At 36.6% G+C, this 19,746-nt stretch overlaps 2 protein-coding genes across 7 annotated transcripts in view; one reads left to right on the forward strand and one right to left on the reverse strand.

The window, feature by feature from the left end:
• Positions 1-1,253: 1,253 nt before the first annotated feature.
• Positions 1,254-3,635, reverse strand: LOC132110519 (pro-adrenomedullin-like). The gene is made up of 4 exons (XM_059517207.1): positions 3,486-3,635; positions 2,891-2,995; positions 2,681-2,794; positions 1,254-2,514 (listed from the first exon to the last, which is right to left on the reverse strand). Exons 2-4 carry the CDS (start codon positions 2,980-2,982, stop codon positions 2,205-2,207), a joined length of 516 nt encoding a protein of 171 aa, XP_059373190.1. The 5' UTR covers positions 2,983-2,995; positions 3,486-3,635; the 3' UTR covers positions 1,254-2,204.
• A 2,182-nt stretch (positions 3,636-5,817) lies between these two features.
• Positions 5,818-19,746, forward strand: part of LOC132110527 (myotubularin-related protein 13-like) — a 158,445-nt gene continuing 144,516 nt past the window's right edge. For all 6 annotated transcript variants that reach the window (XM_059517262.1, XM_059517219.1, XM_059517235.1 and 3 more), the window contains exon 1: positions 5,818-6,000. In XM_059517262.1, coding sequence (XP_059373245.1) covers positions 5,946-6,000 — 55 coding nt within the window. In that variant the 5' untranslated portion in view covers positions 5,818-5,945. The remainder of the gene's footprint in view (positions 6,001-19,746) is intronic.

The following is a 19,746-nucleotide window of genomic DNA, read 5'->3' on the forward strand; positions in this document are numbered from 1 at the left end:
AACTCTTTAAACATTGGGGGTAATAGTTTTGGTTAGTAAACTAACCAAAAACAAAAAACTAATCTGAATATATGTAGTCTCCGAAGTATAAATGAATCATTGTGTTGATTGCTGGTCCTGACAGGAGTGAAGATTTATAAGCTAACGATGAGTGAGGCACATGGCATCAGTCCCAGAAAACATTTGGAAATTCTTGACAAATTAATGATAACTTCAATAATTGTCACCACAAGATGGAGCCATAGCATTAAAATACGATATGAGGAGGACGCTTGACTGAATTAATACTTTATTTTTAGCTGCAAGGTGCAAATTCTAGTTGAGAGTGTCTGACTACTATGAAAAAATCTTAATTCCTTATTCAAATGCACATTTTCAAAAAACAAGTACATTTGCTTTGGTTGGGGTTTCAGGTATTTCCACCAAAATTACAAGTTACAAATAGGCCAAAGAAAGAAATTGTGTTCGTCTGGTGAGTTAACCATAGTAACGGTACTGTTTTCGTTCGGATAGATGAAAAATGGAAAAGCATAAACATCATTCTATCTGTAAGTTGCTGTTGTGGGCATTGACTGTTTATTTAAACTTTCTGGAATTTTCTGAATGTGTTAAACCTTCCGGTCTTTTTGAGTACCACTCTAAATAATTAAGATTATTTGCCACTTAAACTAAAAAAACAAAGCAGCTTTGGAGTAAACCGTTTATTTATGGAAAGCAGCATCAGAAACATCTACCTTTTCATCCTGTATTCTATGGCGAATTAGTGGAAGACTATTAGTGTTTTTTCTGACATTGTATATGTGTTCATTTGTGATTAGCATCATGTGGTCCATTTATATTTGGGTTATATGAGTGCAACAGTAAAAAGTTAATTTCGGAAGTTCCATCTCATTAAGACAGGAATGAAAATGATGTGTTTAAGTGGAATGCCGTATGGAGCGCCCCTCACCTCTGCTCTACATCCCACAAACCCACCCCCTGCAGAGGTCCCATTAAACACAGTCCTGGCCCGTTCCCCTTCAAATACAGATAACCCATTTTCTATGAAGTGAGTAGGTATGGAAAATGGAAAGAAGGTATGCGCTTGCACCCCATTTCCCGGGCACCCCAGGGCCTTTAACATGTAATAAGCCAGACCAGGTGCTAATCATCTGTCCACTCGGCAATCCGGATGATGAACAATAAAGAGTCACTTTTCTTTTACTACCTTCACTTCCTGTGGAACAAACAGACGAGGTCCAGAAGACGTCAGCTTTAACTGTATACAAAAGTTTATTGAATGACAACATTAATTCATTTCACACACAAACACACAAATAAAATAGATCCCATTTTCAAATATACAATTACATAAAAAGTTATCCTATACCACAGCTTGAGACATCATTGACATAAATGAATAATAGATATAACGCTACCTTAAATGCCCTTATGTTTTCCCTGTACAAAAATAGCTCTGTAAGTAGTATAAAGTAATATAAAACAATTAAATAGTAATATCTTTGACCATATATATATTTTTTTTTCAAATATACATATACTTGCAATAAAAAAAAATGAAATAGATTGCACATATTTCTATACGAATTATAACAACAACAATGTTCAAGTAAGTTAGAATACAATCCTTGTGGACCGGCACAGACAGTTCATATAATCAAAAGCATTCATCCTGCAAACAGTGTCCAAAAATGTTATTCCAAATTAGAAACGCCTTCATCGGAATTTTAAAAGTCTATCTGTGTATTCCTTTCTAGATTCATGAATCTTTCCCTGTTGAATCGACTTGAAGTCCAAAGACTTTCTGACACAGTTTCTGGACAGGAACAGCTAAACTAGGGGCTGTAATCCCACCGACTGGTTCACCAGCAAGACAGTCCATCTGTCCCAAGAGAGGAGATTCAGCTTTTCCCTGAGGCCAGTCCACTTCAGTGCAATTAGATCTTGCTCATATCCAAGGCACACTTATACAGTTTCTCTACATCTTCATCCCACCCTTATTTTCAACAGCTGCTGATGTTTCTGTGCTTCTCTTTGCTGATTTCTCTTCTGAGGACAGCCTTCAGAAGGCAAGATTGCACTTCCTGTGCTTGGAAAAGAATGTGCTGGAGGACTCTTGGCAGGAGTCCGAGGCATTTCTAGAATTTCATAGTTGGCCGGCGAGCCTCTGTCGCCGTGTCCCTGAGCGCTCCCACCCCGTGCGCTCACGTCCGTCTGAGCAGTGCTTCCAGCTTGTGCAGCTGTGATTGAGAGTTTGAGCTGCTCCACACCGTCCGCAGCCTGCTGCCCTCCTGTCGCAGTGTCATTACTTTCTCTGGAACGGACCTTCGCCGCCGGCCGTATCCGTAGGGATTGATCTTGTCAGCGGGTGCATTCCCGATCTTCAGCTTGTTGTTGAGATCATGGAGACGGTGTGCCAGCACATGCACCGTGCAGGTGCCAAGCGAGCAGCCAGCTCTCCTGGACTGGTTGATGGAGTTCTTGGAGCGTTTTGTCCTTATGCTGATGTCAGTGCTGGAAAGGCAGACAAGGGAAGAGGACATTAATGCCTGCCCGGAGTTCCTGAGCAATTGCTTTTAGTTTAATGTTTAATGTTTTGTACTCCAACCATGTGAAACCACATTTAACTTAGAAAAAACAATGACACCATTTTCAGCTGGTAACGCTTGGTAATTCTTACCTGGAATGTGGCCTTAAGTTGTCTTTGACATCAACCGGTCTGACAAACAGGCTGTTGTCTAAAGTCCTCAGTGCAGCAAGGCTCAAATCCCTTCTTGATCTCTGCAGCCGGACACTAAGTATCAAGAAGAGAAAACCTGTTCATTAGAAACTTTTCCACAAGTTCCAAACCTGACTTAAAATCCTAAATCAGATCAACACATTAGCTTACCTTCTTTTCAGGTCATGTTTTGCTCCATCCACACCAGGTGCAAAGGTGGCCAGCAGGCAGCAGCAGAAGAAAGACTGCAGAATCAGTTGCATCGTGACTGAAATCCTAAAGGATAAAGCAAATGAATCGGTTAGATATCCACTTTGAAAGGAAGCAGCTGAAACCTGCATGCAACTCCCCTACCCTGTGCCAACCATGCTTTGCTCACGCTTGCACAAGAGTCCAAAATCCACGCTATTTACATTCATCATGCATTTATTTACAATGTCAAACTGAGGTCGCACTTTCTATGAATACGTAAACTTGCAACTATGCTTCAGGTCACTAATAAGCAGTAAAAAGGACAATGATGTACAAAACAGTGGGTTTTTACAAAACACAGTGTCTTTAATGCCATCAGCACCTTATTAAAAATGTCACTCAAATTCTTTTCAAATGAGATTAAGTTTTTGCAAGTTCCCTGGTTTATAGATGCAAAACCGTGGCTCAGTTTATTATATAACTACAGATCACCTATGCATATGAGCCTTGAGCCTAAAAGAATAGACAATGAGTAGCTAACAGAAATATATAAGCTTCCTTTAAAAATGCATACCTGTGTTGAAGTACTCTTGGGTTGGCTTCAGAAGTCTGTGTAGAAAGTTATCCAGAGGCGCTAACAGTTAATGTTATTGCAGCGGTGATACTCTACTAATAGTCTGACTCTCCACAGCAGGCGTAAGTGCATTTATAGCCTACTGCAGGGAGATGGGAGGAGCATATCGAACACGCTCTCTCATCCCAGCATTTCCTCTCTATAACAACCTCAATTAGAACATGAAAGAGAATAAGAAAACGAAACTGGGGATATTGATGGTTATTGCTGAAATTACCTTATCGATTGTTTCCGGAAATAATAACCAATCTGGGGAATTCTTTGACTGTTTTGAAAAATCCCAATGTTACAACGAATGCAGTTTCCTATATGACATTGCTCATGATTTTTTACCCTGGATGTTGCCTGGGGGTACAACTATAATCTGTTAGACAAAGACAAAAATCTTTAACTTGACATAAAAGTTATATTCTGCATAAAAAGAATGGCCAGAGCAATCAATCTGGATTTATAGAATAGAATAGAATAACATTATTTATTAAACAAAATAATTTTAATAGTCCAAAAAGATCACATATAAAACAGAATAGTTTTATATAACAGTACAGGGAGATTATTTATTTATTTATTTATTTATTTTTTACGATATTGAAAGAAAAATTTAATGATTATAACAGTGTTAGAAAGGGCCATTACACTTATATTAAGCTGAAAGTGATAGTGTTTATTTTCTAATTGACAGCTGATCAAAGACTTTTAAAGTGCCTTTGAGTTACACTCATCAGATTTTCTATGTAAGAGGTAAGACTCTCTTTTTCTAGATAAGTAAACACGGATACATTAAAATTTTGGGGAGAATGCCCACTGACCTTGACCTAGTTTTCCCCTTTACTTTAGACTAGATTAAATTGAATTCTTCGGGGTAAAATAATTTCTAAAATTAATTTGTGTAATTTTTCATAGAACAGCCAACAAAATGTCATTAGCTCATGTTAATTACTGTGCAGCCCTGTTTTATCCTTATATGGGAAGTCAAAGATTGCACAACATCCACACACTGACACCATCCAGTTGTTTGCTTCTCAGTCCAAATATGGTAAATATTGTTTGCTAAATCAACATATCGTAGCCATCACAAAGGATTGTGGATATTTAATGAATTATGATGAGGGAACCTTGAGATGCAGGTAGGACGTAGGTCTACCTGTGTGTTACAGTACATGCCTAGGAATGCTACAGTTTACAATGAGTCACGTAACACCCTGATTTCATACTTTAGTTGTTTTAGAGTGCTCATGTATAAACAGATGAAGAATAGTCTGAACAAACCATGGTATTACCTTGTTAAATACAATATTACTAAATTACAATAATAATTTCATATGACAATCAACCCGTAACATCTTATATATCAAAGTAGCATTCATATAACAAAGTATCATCACAAAGCATTTTTGTAAAGGTTATGCATCATTATATTGTTGTACAGATAAGCTAAAGAACTATATTAGAATAGTTTATTCTGATGATCATTATTATTTAATAAGAAATGTGATGTATTTGTTGAACATAGGTAATGTTTTATCATAATGCTGTTTGTTTTAGAAAGGTGAATTGTGTTTAGGCACTTCACATGGAAAAACTGTTTATTCTTAATAAGAATAAAGAATATAAATCAATCATTTGAAATGTTTATTTTAGTTTTTCATTGAGAACTGGATGGTGAATTACAAAAACACATACATTTAACAAAAATTTCCTTCAATTATTTGTGAGGGCCTCTTTAGAGTGGGATAGTGTTTAAAACTTTTTTTATGGTGCATTATATGAACATTTAGTCTCATACTTTCTAATATAAACTTTCCTGTTCTATTCTGCATAAATGAGATTTTATATGGTCCATGTGTTCCCCTTTTAATCATAGCTGTTATTACTTTTTTCTTACCGGGTGATGTATGATCATTAGCTGGTCCAGAGTATCTAGATTATGTATCAGGAATACATCTCCCACCTGAAATAAATAAATAAATAATAATAATAATAAAAAGTTGTAGAGGGCAACTGTGTTTATAATTATTACATATAATATAAAATATTATTTTGAAACTTTTACATATACATTTAAAATACTGTGGCATCACAAAAAAAAAACATTCTAAGGGCATAACGCAGTGCTCGTCATACTTTTGCATAGTCCACATTAAGACTAAATTAATAAATAAACAGTATTTCATTTTGCATTATTATAATATTACATTATTAACGTCAAGGAAAATCATTCCACAGTATGAGAGTGTAGTTAGTATGTTCATGATCGCTCGTGCAGGTCAGTGCAGGACCCACGCCCAGGCACGCGAGTCCACGCACGCGCACTGGCTCCCTCTGTGTCAAACATGGCTGTGCTTTTGAAGAAAGAAAAATGCTGAATTGTGCTGGAGGATTTCGCCAAAAGAGAAAACCATGTCTAGACTGGCTGATTACTTCATAGTGGTGGGATACGACCAGGACAAGTCTGGTAAGTTGCGGTGTGTGTGGAGGAGTGTTGTGATTTATTTAGGCCGTTAGCAACAAGCAATACCACTGCTGCTGTGGTTCAAGGGATTAGCAGATGGATTTCACTCTGAATGGAATCTGTATGTGTTGGTTTTAGCAGGGAACAACACTGGCAGTTGCTGATTGTGCTTAAGAACTAAGCAGTGCGTGCTTGTGTTTGGTTGTGGGAGGTTTAAAAGAACGCTGCTGTGGTCCTTTTGCCATTGCTTAATGTGTATGTACAACACCGCTCATGTTTTCGTGATGACATGCTACATAATGTATTTTTTATTTGATAAATAAGTGTTTTAGCACCATTCACTGAGTAAATCTCAGCACACATCTACTGTATTTGTCGCGTGTACATGTAAACAGCGCGGTAAGTGACTCACGCGGTTGCTTGTTACTATGTTTTCAAGCCACACGCATTGATCTCTAAATGGCAATTTCAACGCGCATTGATTTCCACATTTAGCCGTGAGGTTTGGGTCAGTAGAGAGCGATCCGGTGCTCTCTCGCTCTCTCTGTATGTGTGTGCTTTCATAAGGATCTGCCGGAGAGCTCTTCCTGTGTTGTGGAAAGCGGATGCAGAGGAAACAGGACTTTACGTGTCTCGAGCTGTGCGCAACCGTGTGGAGTCTACAAGCGCTCCACGCGCTCTCATTCACAGCACATGATCACGTTTACATGCACAGATGCCTAAATAAGCAGCAGGTCATCTGGAAAGCGCACAAAACAAAGTGATGTTGTTCTCTAGCCCTTATTACACTCATTTAACTATTTAACTGTCACAGGAAATAGTTGTTTTTAAAACTCCTGTAGTGAGGGAAATGACACAATTCTTGCACGTCTTTTCATTCCGAGTTTTGATTAAAAAGAAGTGTCATATAGTGTTGACAGAACAAGTAACAAAAACAGATTTTTACAATTCTACTGCATGATATTTGATACATGAATCGCTGTGGCCTCTAAACTGTCAACAGGATCAAAACCGGTTTTACTCCATCTACCACATGCTTTCTGTCATCTGATTCATAGTTCATACCTTTTAGCACAATTCTAAATATGTCCGCCTTTAAAGGGTGTAGGACATTATTAAAAAAAAATAATAATTAATAATTAATATTACACGATTATCACTGAACTTATTACGGAACTTGATTATCCAATATGTCTTTGAAAAATCATGTTCAAATATAAGTTCAAATACAGTCCATCAGTCTTTTGGGGAATGATTTTGTCCATCTCTCTTTTCATTGCATTATATGTCTTGTCCCCCTACATTAAAAACCACTGAGCTTTGATCATAAATCTAACCATTTAAATATCTCACTAATGCTTACTAATAATATGCAATTTATTTAAGTAGTCTGTTATACTGTTATTGAGATCTCATTGATTTAAATATAAATAACAAAAGTAATGGACTCTGAATAAAAGCGATGCCCCACTTAATTGAGTGTGACCTCCATATTACATATTCAGACACATGATGTTACATTTATCTCACATCAGTAGGAGTTGGAGGAACTAACTGAATTCTGGTGTGTGCCGTTTTTTTTACCCCAAACTTTTTATGATTTTTTGCTTGTCACATTATACGGTGTTCCATAACGTTCTTTTGTGTCATACTGTTGTAGATTGTAGCTGAGACTGGTCATGATTGACTGCATGAGTATTTTTTTTTTTGTTAAGTGGCTGTGCAAAATACCTTGCAAACGTGCATGTTAGGTATGATATTACAACAGAAAATTGTATTACATAGTTCAATATATAGTCCACTTTTAAGTATATTGACTATTGAAACTAGTGATGTACTGAAATTTTGACAGCACTGAAAATGTGACATTTAGGCTTAGCTAGTGCTTCTCCGATGGCACGTTTTGACTGATTTCCCCATTCAGAGAGATAGGAACTGCACTTGCATGCCCAAGAGGCGTTTCAAAGATGGCTGTGAGTGAAATGACATGCCTTAGAGGGACTTTGGTATGAAAACACCCATACCCATAAATTCTTTAATTGTGAGTTGAACTCCAGTCATTTCCACAGGCTTTATTATAGCCTGTGTCTTCTCTGAATGGCCAACTGTTTATATTTCGAAGGAGCCTCCTTGGTGATGTTGCAGTGCCTTTCTCAGCAATGATAAACGTCCATAGAGTTCAAATGAGTGAGGCCTTTCTTTCAGTAGCTCAGAGACACACACTAGCCTCTACTGAGAGCATCCGTTAAGCTGGCTTTGCTGCAGGCAATAGTCTTTAAGGGCTGCTCTTGCTGAATCGTCTCTGTTACTCATGATGGGATATGAATAGGTGAGCAGTTTCCCCTGTTTCAGCCTCATACAGATATCCAGTGGGTCCAGTGAAACTGGTAGCTGGGCATGTAAAAATCAACCTAACTGGGCCAGAAGAAAAATTATTATCAAACCTTTTCACAGTTAATATGGTTTTATAAAGATAATTCACCCTTGAAATGAAAATCCTGTCACCATCATGTTGTTTCAAACCTGTATTACTGTATTATTAAATGTTTTAGTGGGGTCCACTATGGTTTTGGACCACACTGGCTTTCATCGTATTGCCAGAAACATTGTTTAAAATATTGTTTTTAGTGTTTCATTGAAGAAGGTCAAGTTCCAAGTTGTTTAGAGACAGTAAGCTGTTGTATGACGCATTGTTATGTTCAGAGGTATTTATCTTATTGGTGACTTACGATATTTGTTAGGAACAAACATTATAAAGCTATAATGCTAATCTCACAATGGGTGACACTTCAGTTTTATTGGCTGCAAATGATGTTGCTGTATAAAGGACAGTAAATTGAGTGGTATCAGAGGCCTTTTTTTTCTTAATAGCATCCTGTATTGATTAAACCTGCATGTTGAAACATGGATTGCATTATGTAAGTAAAACCTGGTGTGGGACACTAAATATATCATGGACAAAACAGGGTGAACTCTGAAGCAGTTTATGACAAAGAGTGGTCATTATGTGCATTTGATATCAATATAAAAAATTCTTCACAAATGTGGCTTGTATGGGAGGGTTTCAAGAAAAAAGCCGCTTCTCAAGAAAGGCCACATGCAGTCACGACTGAGACTTGCCAAAACTCACCTTCAGATCCTGAGGCAGATGAGACTAAAACTGAATTATTTGGCATCAACACCAAACGATATGTCTGGAGGAAATCCAGTACATCTCACCATCCAAACAACAGCATTCCTGCAGTAAAGCATGGAGGTGGTCATATCTTGTTCTGGGGGTGTTTCTCTGCAGAAGGGACTGGAGCACTTGTCACGATAGAAGGAAAAATACAATCAAATTCTTGAGGAAAATCTGCTGCCCTGTAGAAGAAATGGGAAGAAGGTGGTGTTGTCACGGTCACATGTCTCGGTACCAAAGCAAAACACAAAAATATGCTAATTAAAAAAAAAACTTTTTAGCACTAAAAATAAAACCAATGCCATTCTTTATACTTATTTACAATTGTGTTTTTCTACAAGTTATATAATTATGAAAAACAGTAAACAAGTTTCACCCAAATTGAATTTGTCTTTTAATTTATGAAATTTAAACACATTTTGTTTTTGGTAAATAAAGGGGATTTGCTATTAAAATTAAAACATGGAAGAAATATTGTATTATATTGTATTGTAATATAATGGCCTTAACTTTTAGGCCTAATGAATGCATATTTGTCATTTTAACTGAACTTAAGACTGGTGGTGATGCTTAAGATATTTTTGGTCATTGAGGGTTTCTGTAAAAAATATAGTAATAGATCATATTAATTATTATTAAAACATAATACTACTACTAATTCTACTATCATACTAATGTATATACAATGCACTATGGATTGATGAGCTGCTGGGTTCATGAATATTAATCACGTTGTCTGCGTTCGGTCAAACTGATTTGCTGAAATCAAAACAGGGACGGTACTAGAATGAATATGAATAATTCTAAATGAACTCCATTATTTTGACAGGAGAAGACAACACTGAATAGTTTACATATAGCGTGTCGATTCAGCGTGGTAAGACTATCGCTCTCTCTCTCTTTGCATGTGTGAGAAACAGCGCTATCAGTAAAGCGACGGTGAGTCGTGCGCCTTCACAAAGAGTTTACAGAGCGTCAAATACCGGTGCGCTGTGCGTCCATTGAGATGAACTGAAAAGTTCAGATCGCTTGATGGGGAGAGAACTTGAAGCTCAGATGCTGAAATTAATGCAAGCGCCATGCGCTTCGGTCTATGTAGTAAACAAACCCGCACGTCTCTGCCATTCATTAATTCACACAGAGACGCGCAGAACACGGATTCATATTTCAAGCAACTTTTGCGGCTTAACATTTACAGATACTGGTCCATATGGAGATTTGATTTGATTAATTTATGCTAACTTTGACAAATTCCATGACTGTCCATATTTAAATGTAAGTTTAATTTTCATGACTGGATTTTGAGATTCCGTCCTCGTTTTCTGTTTCGCGGAAATCATAGCGCTGAACCGGGTTTGAACGGGACCTCGGTACTACCGGTACTAAAAGAAACCTGGTACCGTCACATTTAAATTTTTTTAGTACCGACTTGGTACCGAAGTACCGGGTCTTTTGACAACACTAGAAGAAGGTTTACCTTCCAACATGACAATTACTCAAAGCACACAAAAAAATTGAGCACACATTAGTTGAAGGAGAAAAAGGTGAATGTCCTTGCATTGCCTCGTACGAGCCCAGACTTAAACTCTACTGAAATTCTGTGGAATGACTTGAAGACTACAGTCCACAAACACTCACCATCAAATTGAACTGAACTTAAGCAGTTCTGCAAAGAAGAGTGGGCAAATACTAATAGTCTACATGTGCAAAGTTAGTAGAGACACATACCTGTACCAACAGACTAAAGGTTGTAATTAAAGCAAAAGGTAGTTCAACAAAATACATAGGTGGGTGATTCTTTTTTTATACTCTGTATGTACAGGCCAGGCTGATAAATTGACTGATATTTGCCCCTTTTTGATAATATCAGCATCTGTGAAGTCAGTTTCCCTTTGCATCAGTATTGTCAACATTTAATAAACATTAAAAAAAGGGATTTTTGCCACAATATTTATGAAATAAGTGCCAGTTTCAAAATTGAATTATGAATCATTTAAATGTATCATTGCTCTCTGAATTGGAATAATAAACACAAGATTTGTGTCCTGTGTTTGGAGAATTATGTCTTGATGACTGACTATTTGTCATCTAAAGAAGCATTTTATCTACAGCATTATCCTGTTGGGATAGTCCTCCTTTTTATGTCTGTTTTGTTACTGGTATCTGCTTCCTGCTTTGAATTCCTTTAAAATGAAAGAGTCGATTCCTGGCAAAATCACAAATGCGAAGTCTATGCTAACATTACCATCGTAAATGAGTGCCTTGTGGCTAGAAATGACACTTCTGATGTACAGAGGAAATGTTTTGCTGCCACTGGACACTGGAAAACTCAATTGGCAGACTATATAAATCTTTGAAGTTTATTACGACTGATCTCATTTTAACACCTCTATTAATGTTTTATGGCTAATAGGATGTTGATTTCAGGACTGATTGTTTCATGGAAAGATAAGGTGGTGATATCGACTGGAATTGTGTCACGGAAGTGACACTTTGTTTTGGTCAAAGTGGCTGTTTTGCAATAAAAGATTGCAGTTTTGGCCTAGATCATTCAGCTTCACCATTAAGATGTTTATTATAGCAGACAAAATGTGCTTGGCAGACAAAAATGAATGCAAATGTCTTCAGAGTTCTTTTAAAATGGAAAAACAAAGATGATTGAATTTGTCAAATGATTTGCCTGCTTTAAATGTCAATTTGTTTCTCACTGAAGCTGATGAAAGGTTTCAACTGATGAACTGTTGATGAACTTGGATTGATCACTTTCATTTTCCTGATAAGTGATAATATGGAAATATCTGGAGCAGTTTGGATTGGATGACCTCTACCCCAACTCTCTGACATTGACCATGTTTCATTCTATGCAATTTTGTTAAACCAATTGTAATAAGAAGTCACAATACGATCATCAACAAGAGCTTGAGGATCTTTAATGCTGAACTGCTTTGCACCTTTGTTTGACTTCAGACAGCCAAAATGAATTACACTTATGTCATTTTACTATTTGTTGTATTCATTTCTGGCACATCAACCCTTTGAAAAACTCTGAGTTACATTATGCTCCTGACATTTATTTTTCAGTTACGCAGCTGCTCTGGTCTACTGGCGTACGTCCTGGAATCTGGATGTTTTGACATCACAAATTTGCTAATCTTTCATACGCTTTACCATGCAAATGATAGCATATTCCTTTGCCTATCTTGTTTTTTGGACAGCGTTGTTAAGTCCGATTGTGGGATGGCTCTGGGGTTTCTTTTAAAAACACTCACTTGTTTTGATATAGTGCAGAACTCAGGCATCAGAATTTTTCTGAAACCAAGAACAGATGGGATGAGTTTGGTCTCCACTGCACACCTGTGTGATGAGCCAGTTCAGGTTAGATGTTGATGGTGACGCAAAGAGCTGTCTCTGCTGTCTTTACTGTCTGATTTAGATCAGAATGCCTAAAGCTGGATTCAAGTTTCCAGTAAATAAGGAAAGTAACCAGATAATACAAATATTTGAAATAAATTTGATAAGTCTTTGCATTTCTTTAATTTTCTGTAGTTGAATTTGAACAAACCCCTAACTCAAAGTGTTAAACTTTGCCATTTATCTCCCCAAATCAAAGGTTTTGAGGTGAGGAGTGCAATTGCAATGCCCTTGCAACCATCTACAGCTCCTGAGCATTGCTGTATCATATGTTGAATGTTCAAGGACAGCTGATGTTTTGTTCAGAAAAATGTAAAATATGATTGAGTTAGGGGGACTTGCCTATTCGCACAGTTTAAAAAACACGTTATTGCTTTAATAATCCGTTTTCAAAAGTGTCTCTAAAGCACGAGTTAAAGTTTAAAACACTGCATCACTTTAAAACACAGCATGCACATTGATTCTTATTAAAGTTATAAAGTGATTCAGTCAAGAGCAGTGAGAGGTTTCCTCTCTTTTTATGTTTTATTTACACTAATGACAGACAGCTGCAGATGTCAGGTTTATGTGTGTGCCTGAAACCTCAAGTATAGTTTGCTCATCTGCGCACATGAACACGCCCGGGGAACATGTTCTCTTTCATAGTTAATGCACTGTTAATAGAGCATCTTCCGCAGTAGATTTGTTTAATTTTTATTTGTTTAATGTTATCACAAATGAAATAAACAGTCTTTTTTAGGTACGGTACGGTAGGTCTATTGAACAGTAAAATTTTAAACATCTCAATACTCTGCTGAGCCTATACCACAACAAAAACATAAAATAACAGGAAAAGTAATTAATTATTAGACAGTCCTCATGGAACATATAGTTCATTATCTTATCTTTTAATTAATAATAATAAATAAAAAAAAACGGAGCATTTTCTTCCCCTTTTAAAATAAAATGAATTATATTAACAAAAAAAAGTTAATAAAACATAATTATAGTGGTGAGCAACTACCAGTCTATGATACAGCTAGGCCTACAGGCATGTGTAGATCTTTACCACATTTGTAAGTTAGCATGAAAGGATAAAGCCAAATTTGATGGTCATTATTAAGCTCAGTTGCCCCGTCAAACTCGGATGGTGAAAAACTTCACCTGTCACAAAATCACACTCATTTGACTTATATTTGTGGGCATGAGGGTTGGGAAATATAACCAAAATCTTATTACACCATATGAGTAATTGTTTTACAATAACAGTTTATATCATGATATAGCCATTTGTTATTTTATCTTTATTATTAATCGTAAGAACATAAATGCAAGTAACAAACAAAAGCACAAATGGTGGAGAAAATGAAATGGAAATTCATTTCAAAAGAAAAAGTCTGCTTAATGATTAACATCATATTAAAGTCTAGTTATGAGCGTCAAGGATAAAAGATTTGTAGCTGTTTTTAGTAGTTTAAAACACATCCTCAATTAAATAATTATGTGCGGCTTGGCACCTATCTTTAGCGAAATAGCTCGGAGAGCCGCTTCTGGAACGTGCTGTGGCTGCTATAAACACAAGCATTGACTAAATTGGCCGTGATCATCTCTGGTGGCCGTGGAGCCGTGATGAGCCGCAGACCTGTGTGTTCTTCGAATGTTTGATGCTGGCATTGCACATTTTACACACCGCATGACTTTTGTCAATCTCTTTTGTGCCTTGTCTGCAATGAAAGCCGAATTGATGGCATACTTAAGCTTTGTACACCGAGGTGGGAGCTGGAACAATTCTTTCATCCTTCATTACTAGCAGTGAACTATATTAATGCTAACATTAGTGGCGTGTTATATATTGCGATAATCACGTGCATAGATATTTTCTCAGGGTCCTAGATTTAAACATCCATACACTGATCCTACTTAAAGCTACTAAAGTTAGTCAAGATCAGTGAGTGATTTTCTTTTTTTTGTTGTTGCAGGAATATTTTTAAGAGCTTTAAGAGCTGCACGGATCCAATTTATTTAATACACATGTTTTCTTTCTCAAATGTTTGTTCACTTGGGGATTTTAACATAGTTCTCTTTCATGCATGCTGCTTATTCACTTTAAAATTGTCAGATGTCTTTTTAGTATATCATGCAACACTAGACATGATTTGACTGATTTGGACGTTGTTGGGCTTTTAAGAAGTGGTGAAATCGCACTGCTGAATGCAAGTAAATTAAAGGTATAGCATTTGGCACAATGATCGTTTTATTAAAATTGAAACTGAAACTAAGGTTTGATTCATCACCACCACGCGTGAATGACACATAATAGAGACACGTGATATAATTTGGCCAGTCTCAGTCATCTAGTTGGCAGTTATTGCTGTAGTTTTAACATTTTTATGAAGACGTAAGATCACAATCTCTACGGATCACTTGAGAAGTAGATCGTCAACGTCTTCAGGATCGATCATACAAAAAGGTCAAGTCGCCCACCCCTAGATCAAGGAACTTTTAGTTGTTTGTGTAAATGTCAGACTCCAGTTTTGGATACTGAAATCCTCCAACTTGAAATCGAACCACACCTCATGACAAGATTTCTATGTGTTGGTTTTTGCTGTCGGATGTGTTTTCAGGTCATAGTGCAGATACGCGCATGTCGGGACCAGATTTGACTCTGTTAGCTGAGTTTGATGTTTGTGTCATGACTTGCTTAAGACCTCAGTTGTTTGAAATGTTCTTAAAACAAGTTTACAACATGAGATATGGACTGGAAAATACCGTTTGACAGTGTTTTTTCACAGGATGTTTTTGAGAGTGGATACTTATTATTGTGTGTTTCTGTTCTGTTGTGGGGTTCAGAATCAGGGCACGGCAGTTACGTTTAATGTCAATGTCATACAGTGATGAACGGTCAGGGAAATATGAACTAATTAGAGTAGAATGTTCTGGAATGTGAGGATTTCTCAAGTGCTGATTGGCTGAAACCTGTAAACACAGACAGTGCAACATCAAAGCTATTCGATACCCTGTAAAGTCTCCAAAGTGGATTTTACAGGGTATTCATTGAAATTCTAATTATGTAGACAGTGTACATCTGTCAAAATGGCTGAAAAACTAAATTAGGATTTTGTACTTCAAAATTCAAATTATATTCAAATTTAAAATGAATATTTTTAGTTAGGGTGAAGAAAAGCTTTTGGCTTCTCTCCTGAGGCCACAAGAGGGTGCATCGAGGAAAATATTACTAATGTATGTTTATTCAAAGCATTAGAATACATGACTGTGAAATGAATAATATTTAAAATAATGTTTATAAATGAATTATAATTAAGTTACTTAAACAAATATAAACAAAACAGCATCATGTATGCATGCACAGTTTAATACAAAGGGGTGAAAGCCAATCACACACTACAGTACATTTTTCATTTAAAAACATGAAAGGCAGTGGAGATCTCGCGATATGTTTTTAAAAAGTTGAACTTAAGTTCATTTTACATGGCTTTCTAAACATGCAGCTCTCTTGTGCAAGACGCGAGTGCAACGGTGATAGAAAATGTCCCTCCAGAAAATGCGCACAATATGCGTTCTCTGTTCTCGTTTCAGTTTTGATGTAAACAAGAGCTTCTCCACATTGATCTTCTCCTTTTCCGCAATAAATATTTTGAAAGAACATCACAGAATGCTGCATCTAGTGGCTTCAACTGGATAGGCTAACAAAAAAAAAAAAACGCATCTCGTGCACCACTGATAAAGGCCAAAATATACTTCGGCCGTCCGTGTGGAAGAAATTTTGTTTGATTATTCCTTAAAAAATTATGTTCGTTTCATTTTAATAGTACGTAGTAGTAGGCTATGTACATTCTGCTGAACAATAGTAATAGATTATTTGATACTACAGTCTATGATGTGATATATGACGCTAGTTTTACTCAAATCAAACGGTCAGATGCTCATGAAGTGACTCTCAGTGCAGTTCTGGAGATGTTCCTCATGTGTTCACATCTTTATTTAGTGAGAGGAAAGACGCTGAAATCACTGAAGCGTCACGCGCGCTTCCGTGTGTTTAATGAATGAAGACCCGCTTCTGCGACATTCATTAACACAGACACGCAGAACATGCAGGATTCATATTTAAATAGACTTTTCCGGATTTATTTACAAATATTAGTCCATATAGCGATTTGATGTGAGTGCAATGACCTTCTTTTGATTAATTCATTCAAAATTTGACAAATTCTGTGACATTCCACGTTTAACTGTAAATTCCATTTTTGTGACTGGATTCCGTGATTCCGTCCGCCTTTCCTGCATCGCAGAAATCATAGGGTCCTACAGTAGACATGTGCCCGCTGTTCGTCCGATGCCTTAAAACCGAAGTATCTCCATATAATGGAGCCAGTTGTCTTTTTTTAGAGCAGTTCTGTAGCCACCGGGCTGGTTGAGGATGCCACCATGTTCAATGAGACAACACGCGAGGGGAGGGGGAACAAAATCAAGCACAGCACAGAGAAGACAAAGAAGCAAAGTGACGGAATCAGAATTAAATATAAACAATATATCGATATATGCAATATGTAAAAATCCATATCGTGTTTAAAAAATATATCGATATATTTTAAATATCGAGATATCGCCCACGCCTACTGCGCGTCGAGCTTGTCCCCCTTTTGAAAGCTGTGCGGACGCTGCTGTGCGCAAGACGGAACTGAACGCGGAAAGTGAATTATCCCCCGATCGAGCCTTAAAGCATCCTCCTTAATGCATACATAAAATTAATGTGGATTTTTTTTTTTTAATTCGACGAATATTTGAAATTCAAATTCTTTTTTGACAGACCTAGCGTACATGATAATACACACATTTACGGTTACACAAACATGAAAAAGACTAATTTATTTCACCTTAGCATTAACTCAGGAGTGACCGCTAGGCTTTTGTGTGTAAATATAAAAAAAACAGGCTATGATGTGACCGGTACAAGCCAGTTTTCATTCTAAATTTACATTGTTATCATTTACTCACCCTCATGTCATTTCAAATAACCTTGTTTTCTTTGTGGAAAACAAAATAATATATTTTAAAACCAAATTGTGTCCTTTGAATTTAATTGGATGGAAAAGACATTTTTCAAATACAAACCCAATTCCAAAAAACTTTGGACACTGTACAAATTGTGAATAAAAACAGAATGCAATGATGTGGAAGTTTCAAATTTCAATATTTTATTCAGAATACAACATAGATGACATATCAAATGTTTAAACTGAGAAAATGTTTCATTTTAAGGGAAAAATAAGTTGATTTTTAAATTTCATTGCATCAACACATCTCAAAAAAGTTGAGACGAGGCCATGTTTACCACTGTGTGGCATCCCCTCTTCTTTTATAATAGTCGACAATCGAAATTTCGATAACGTCTCGCTAGAGTGACCTGCTTTGGGAAGCGCCTTACATTTGCTTGTGGATGTTTGCGTCGCAAGTGATATTGCATTGTACTTGCACTACTGCTTTATTTTAATACCGCGTAGCATGTTTTGCAAGTTACTTCTTCCTTTCTCTTGAAATGGGCTTACTTTTCATTCGCTTCATTTGGCTTGCTCAGCTAAATATGTCTGTTGGCGTGTAGTTGCGTGTGTCAACACGCCCAGTGAGTTCACACACACAACCACACACGCGCATTCCGTTTTCTCCTTCTTTCCAAAGCACTCAGGCAGTTGCGCTCCTGAGGCGTCTGTCGTTGCCAAGCATCCATCAGCTGCGATCTCCGTTACAACAAGGACATTTCAGTAATGGATTTTCACCACCGAAAAACTCTTGCTGTAACTGTGCTACAAGATTTATTTTCGAAGAAAAGTAAAAAATAACTCTGCAGTGTTTGGGTGCACCCCATTTTTAAAAAAAACAACAGGGAATTTCACCCCGAAGGAAGCTGATTGAGTTGGTTCTTGTCACAAGACCTGGTGCGCTTGCGTCATTCTGAAAAGCTGAGATGTTTTTAACTAGATGTGGTGCGGACGGGCCTGGAAAAACTTCCATTATGAGCACGCATACTGCATTTGAAATAACGAACTTGAGCACAAAAAAAAAGACATGATATGTCTTCATCGGTCAAAATGTTTACTTTCGGTTAACGGTTAGACGGTCAATGAGCATCCCTAACTGGCATATAAACATAATATACCATACTAAATTTACTAATTTTCAGCCACACAAAGTCAACATGTTGGTATTTCTTGCTCTGAATCTGCCATAAAATGAAATAAAAGTTTATTGATCTTTGAAAAGGTGTACCTGCGTTATTATGCCATTATCATTATATTGGTTGAAACTGGTCTTAGAACGACAATATTATTGTTTATCGCGAAAATTTCTTGGAAAATTTATCGTCCAGCAAAATTTGTTATCGTGACAGCCCTATGTGTAGCTCTCATGAAATCCAAAATGAGCCAATATTTGGCATAACATTTCAAAATGTCTCACTTTCAACATTTGATATGTTACCTATATTCTATCATGAATAAAATATAAGTTTATGAGATTTGTAAGTTATTCCATTCCTTTTTTACTCACAATTTGTACAGTGTCCCAACTTTTTTGGAATCGGTATGTATTTTTCAGTATCTTCTTTTATTCTCCAAATAAACAGTCATACAGGTTTGTACATGTGACAATTATGTTTGTTTTAAATAATTCAAAAATAATTTATTACTAGGGATGGGTATCATTTATATTTTATTTATCTATATTGTTATCAATACTATTTGGTGCAAAAAAAATATGAAGTGAAAAGTAGTTAAAAATTAGAAAAATGTATTTTATTAATGCTGAACTGTGGTATAAGGACTTTTATGGTCGTTTCGGGTGTACTTGCTCTGATTAAGCACGTTAGAACAGCACGCACAGAATGAAACATTCAAGGCTTTAAAGCATGTGGAAATAATGTACTTTTGTGATTGCGAATAAGTCTTGTTAGTGTAACTCTACCGAATCAACATTTGATGTGAATATGTCTCGTGAGTTTAGGCTGGAGCTGGAGCAGCAGCCGAGCTTAAAGTAGATGTTTTGTTTTGTTAGTAAATGTTTTATTATATTACCAGTGTTGCCTCCTATGTTCACTATTACTCTACTGTATATATTGCATCTGACAGTGATGTCTCTTAGTTTTGTAACGTGAGCCCACACTTTTA

The sequence above is a fragment of the Carassius carassius genome, chromosome 2 (assembly GCF_963082965.1).
Source record: "Carassius carassius chromosome 2, fCarCar2.1, whole genome shotgun sequence".
Classification (NCBI taxonomy): Eukaryota; Metazoa; Chordata; class Actinopteri; order Cypriniformes; family Cyprinidae; genus Carassius; species Carassius carassius.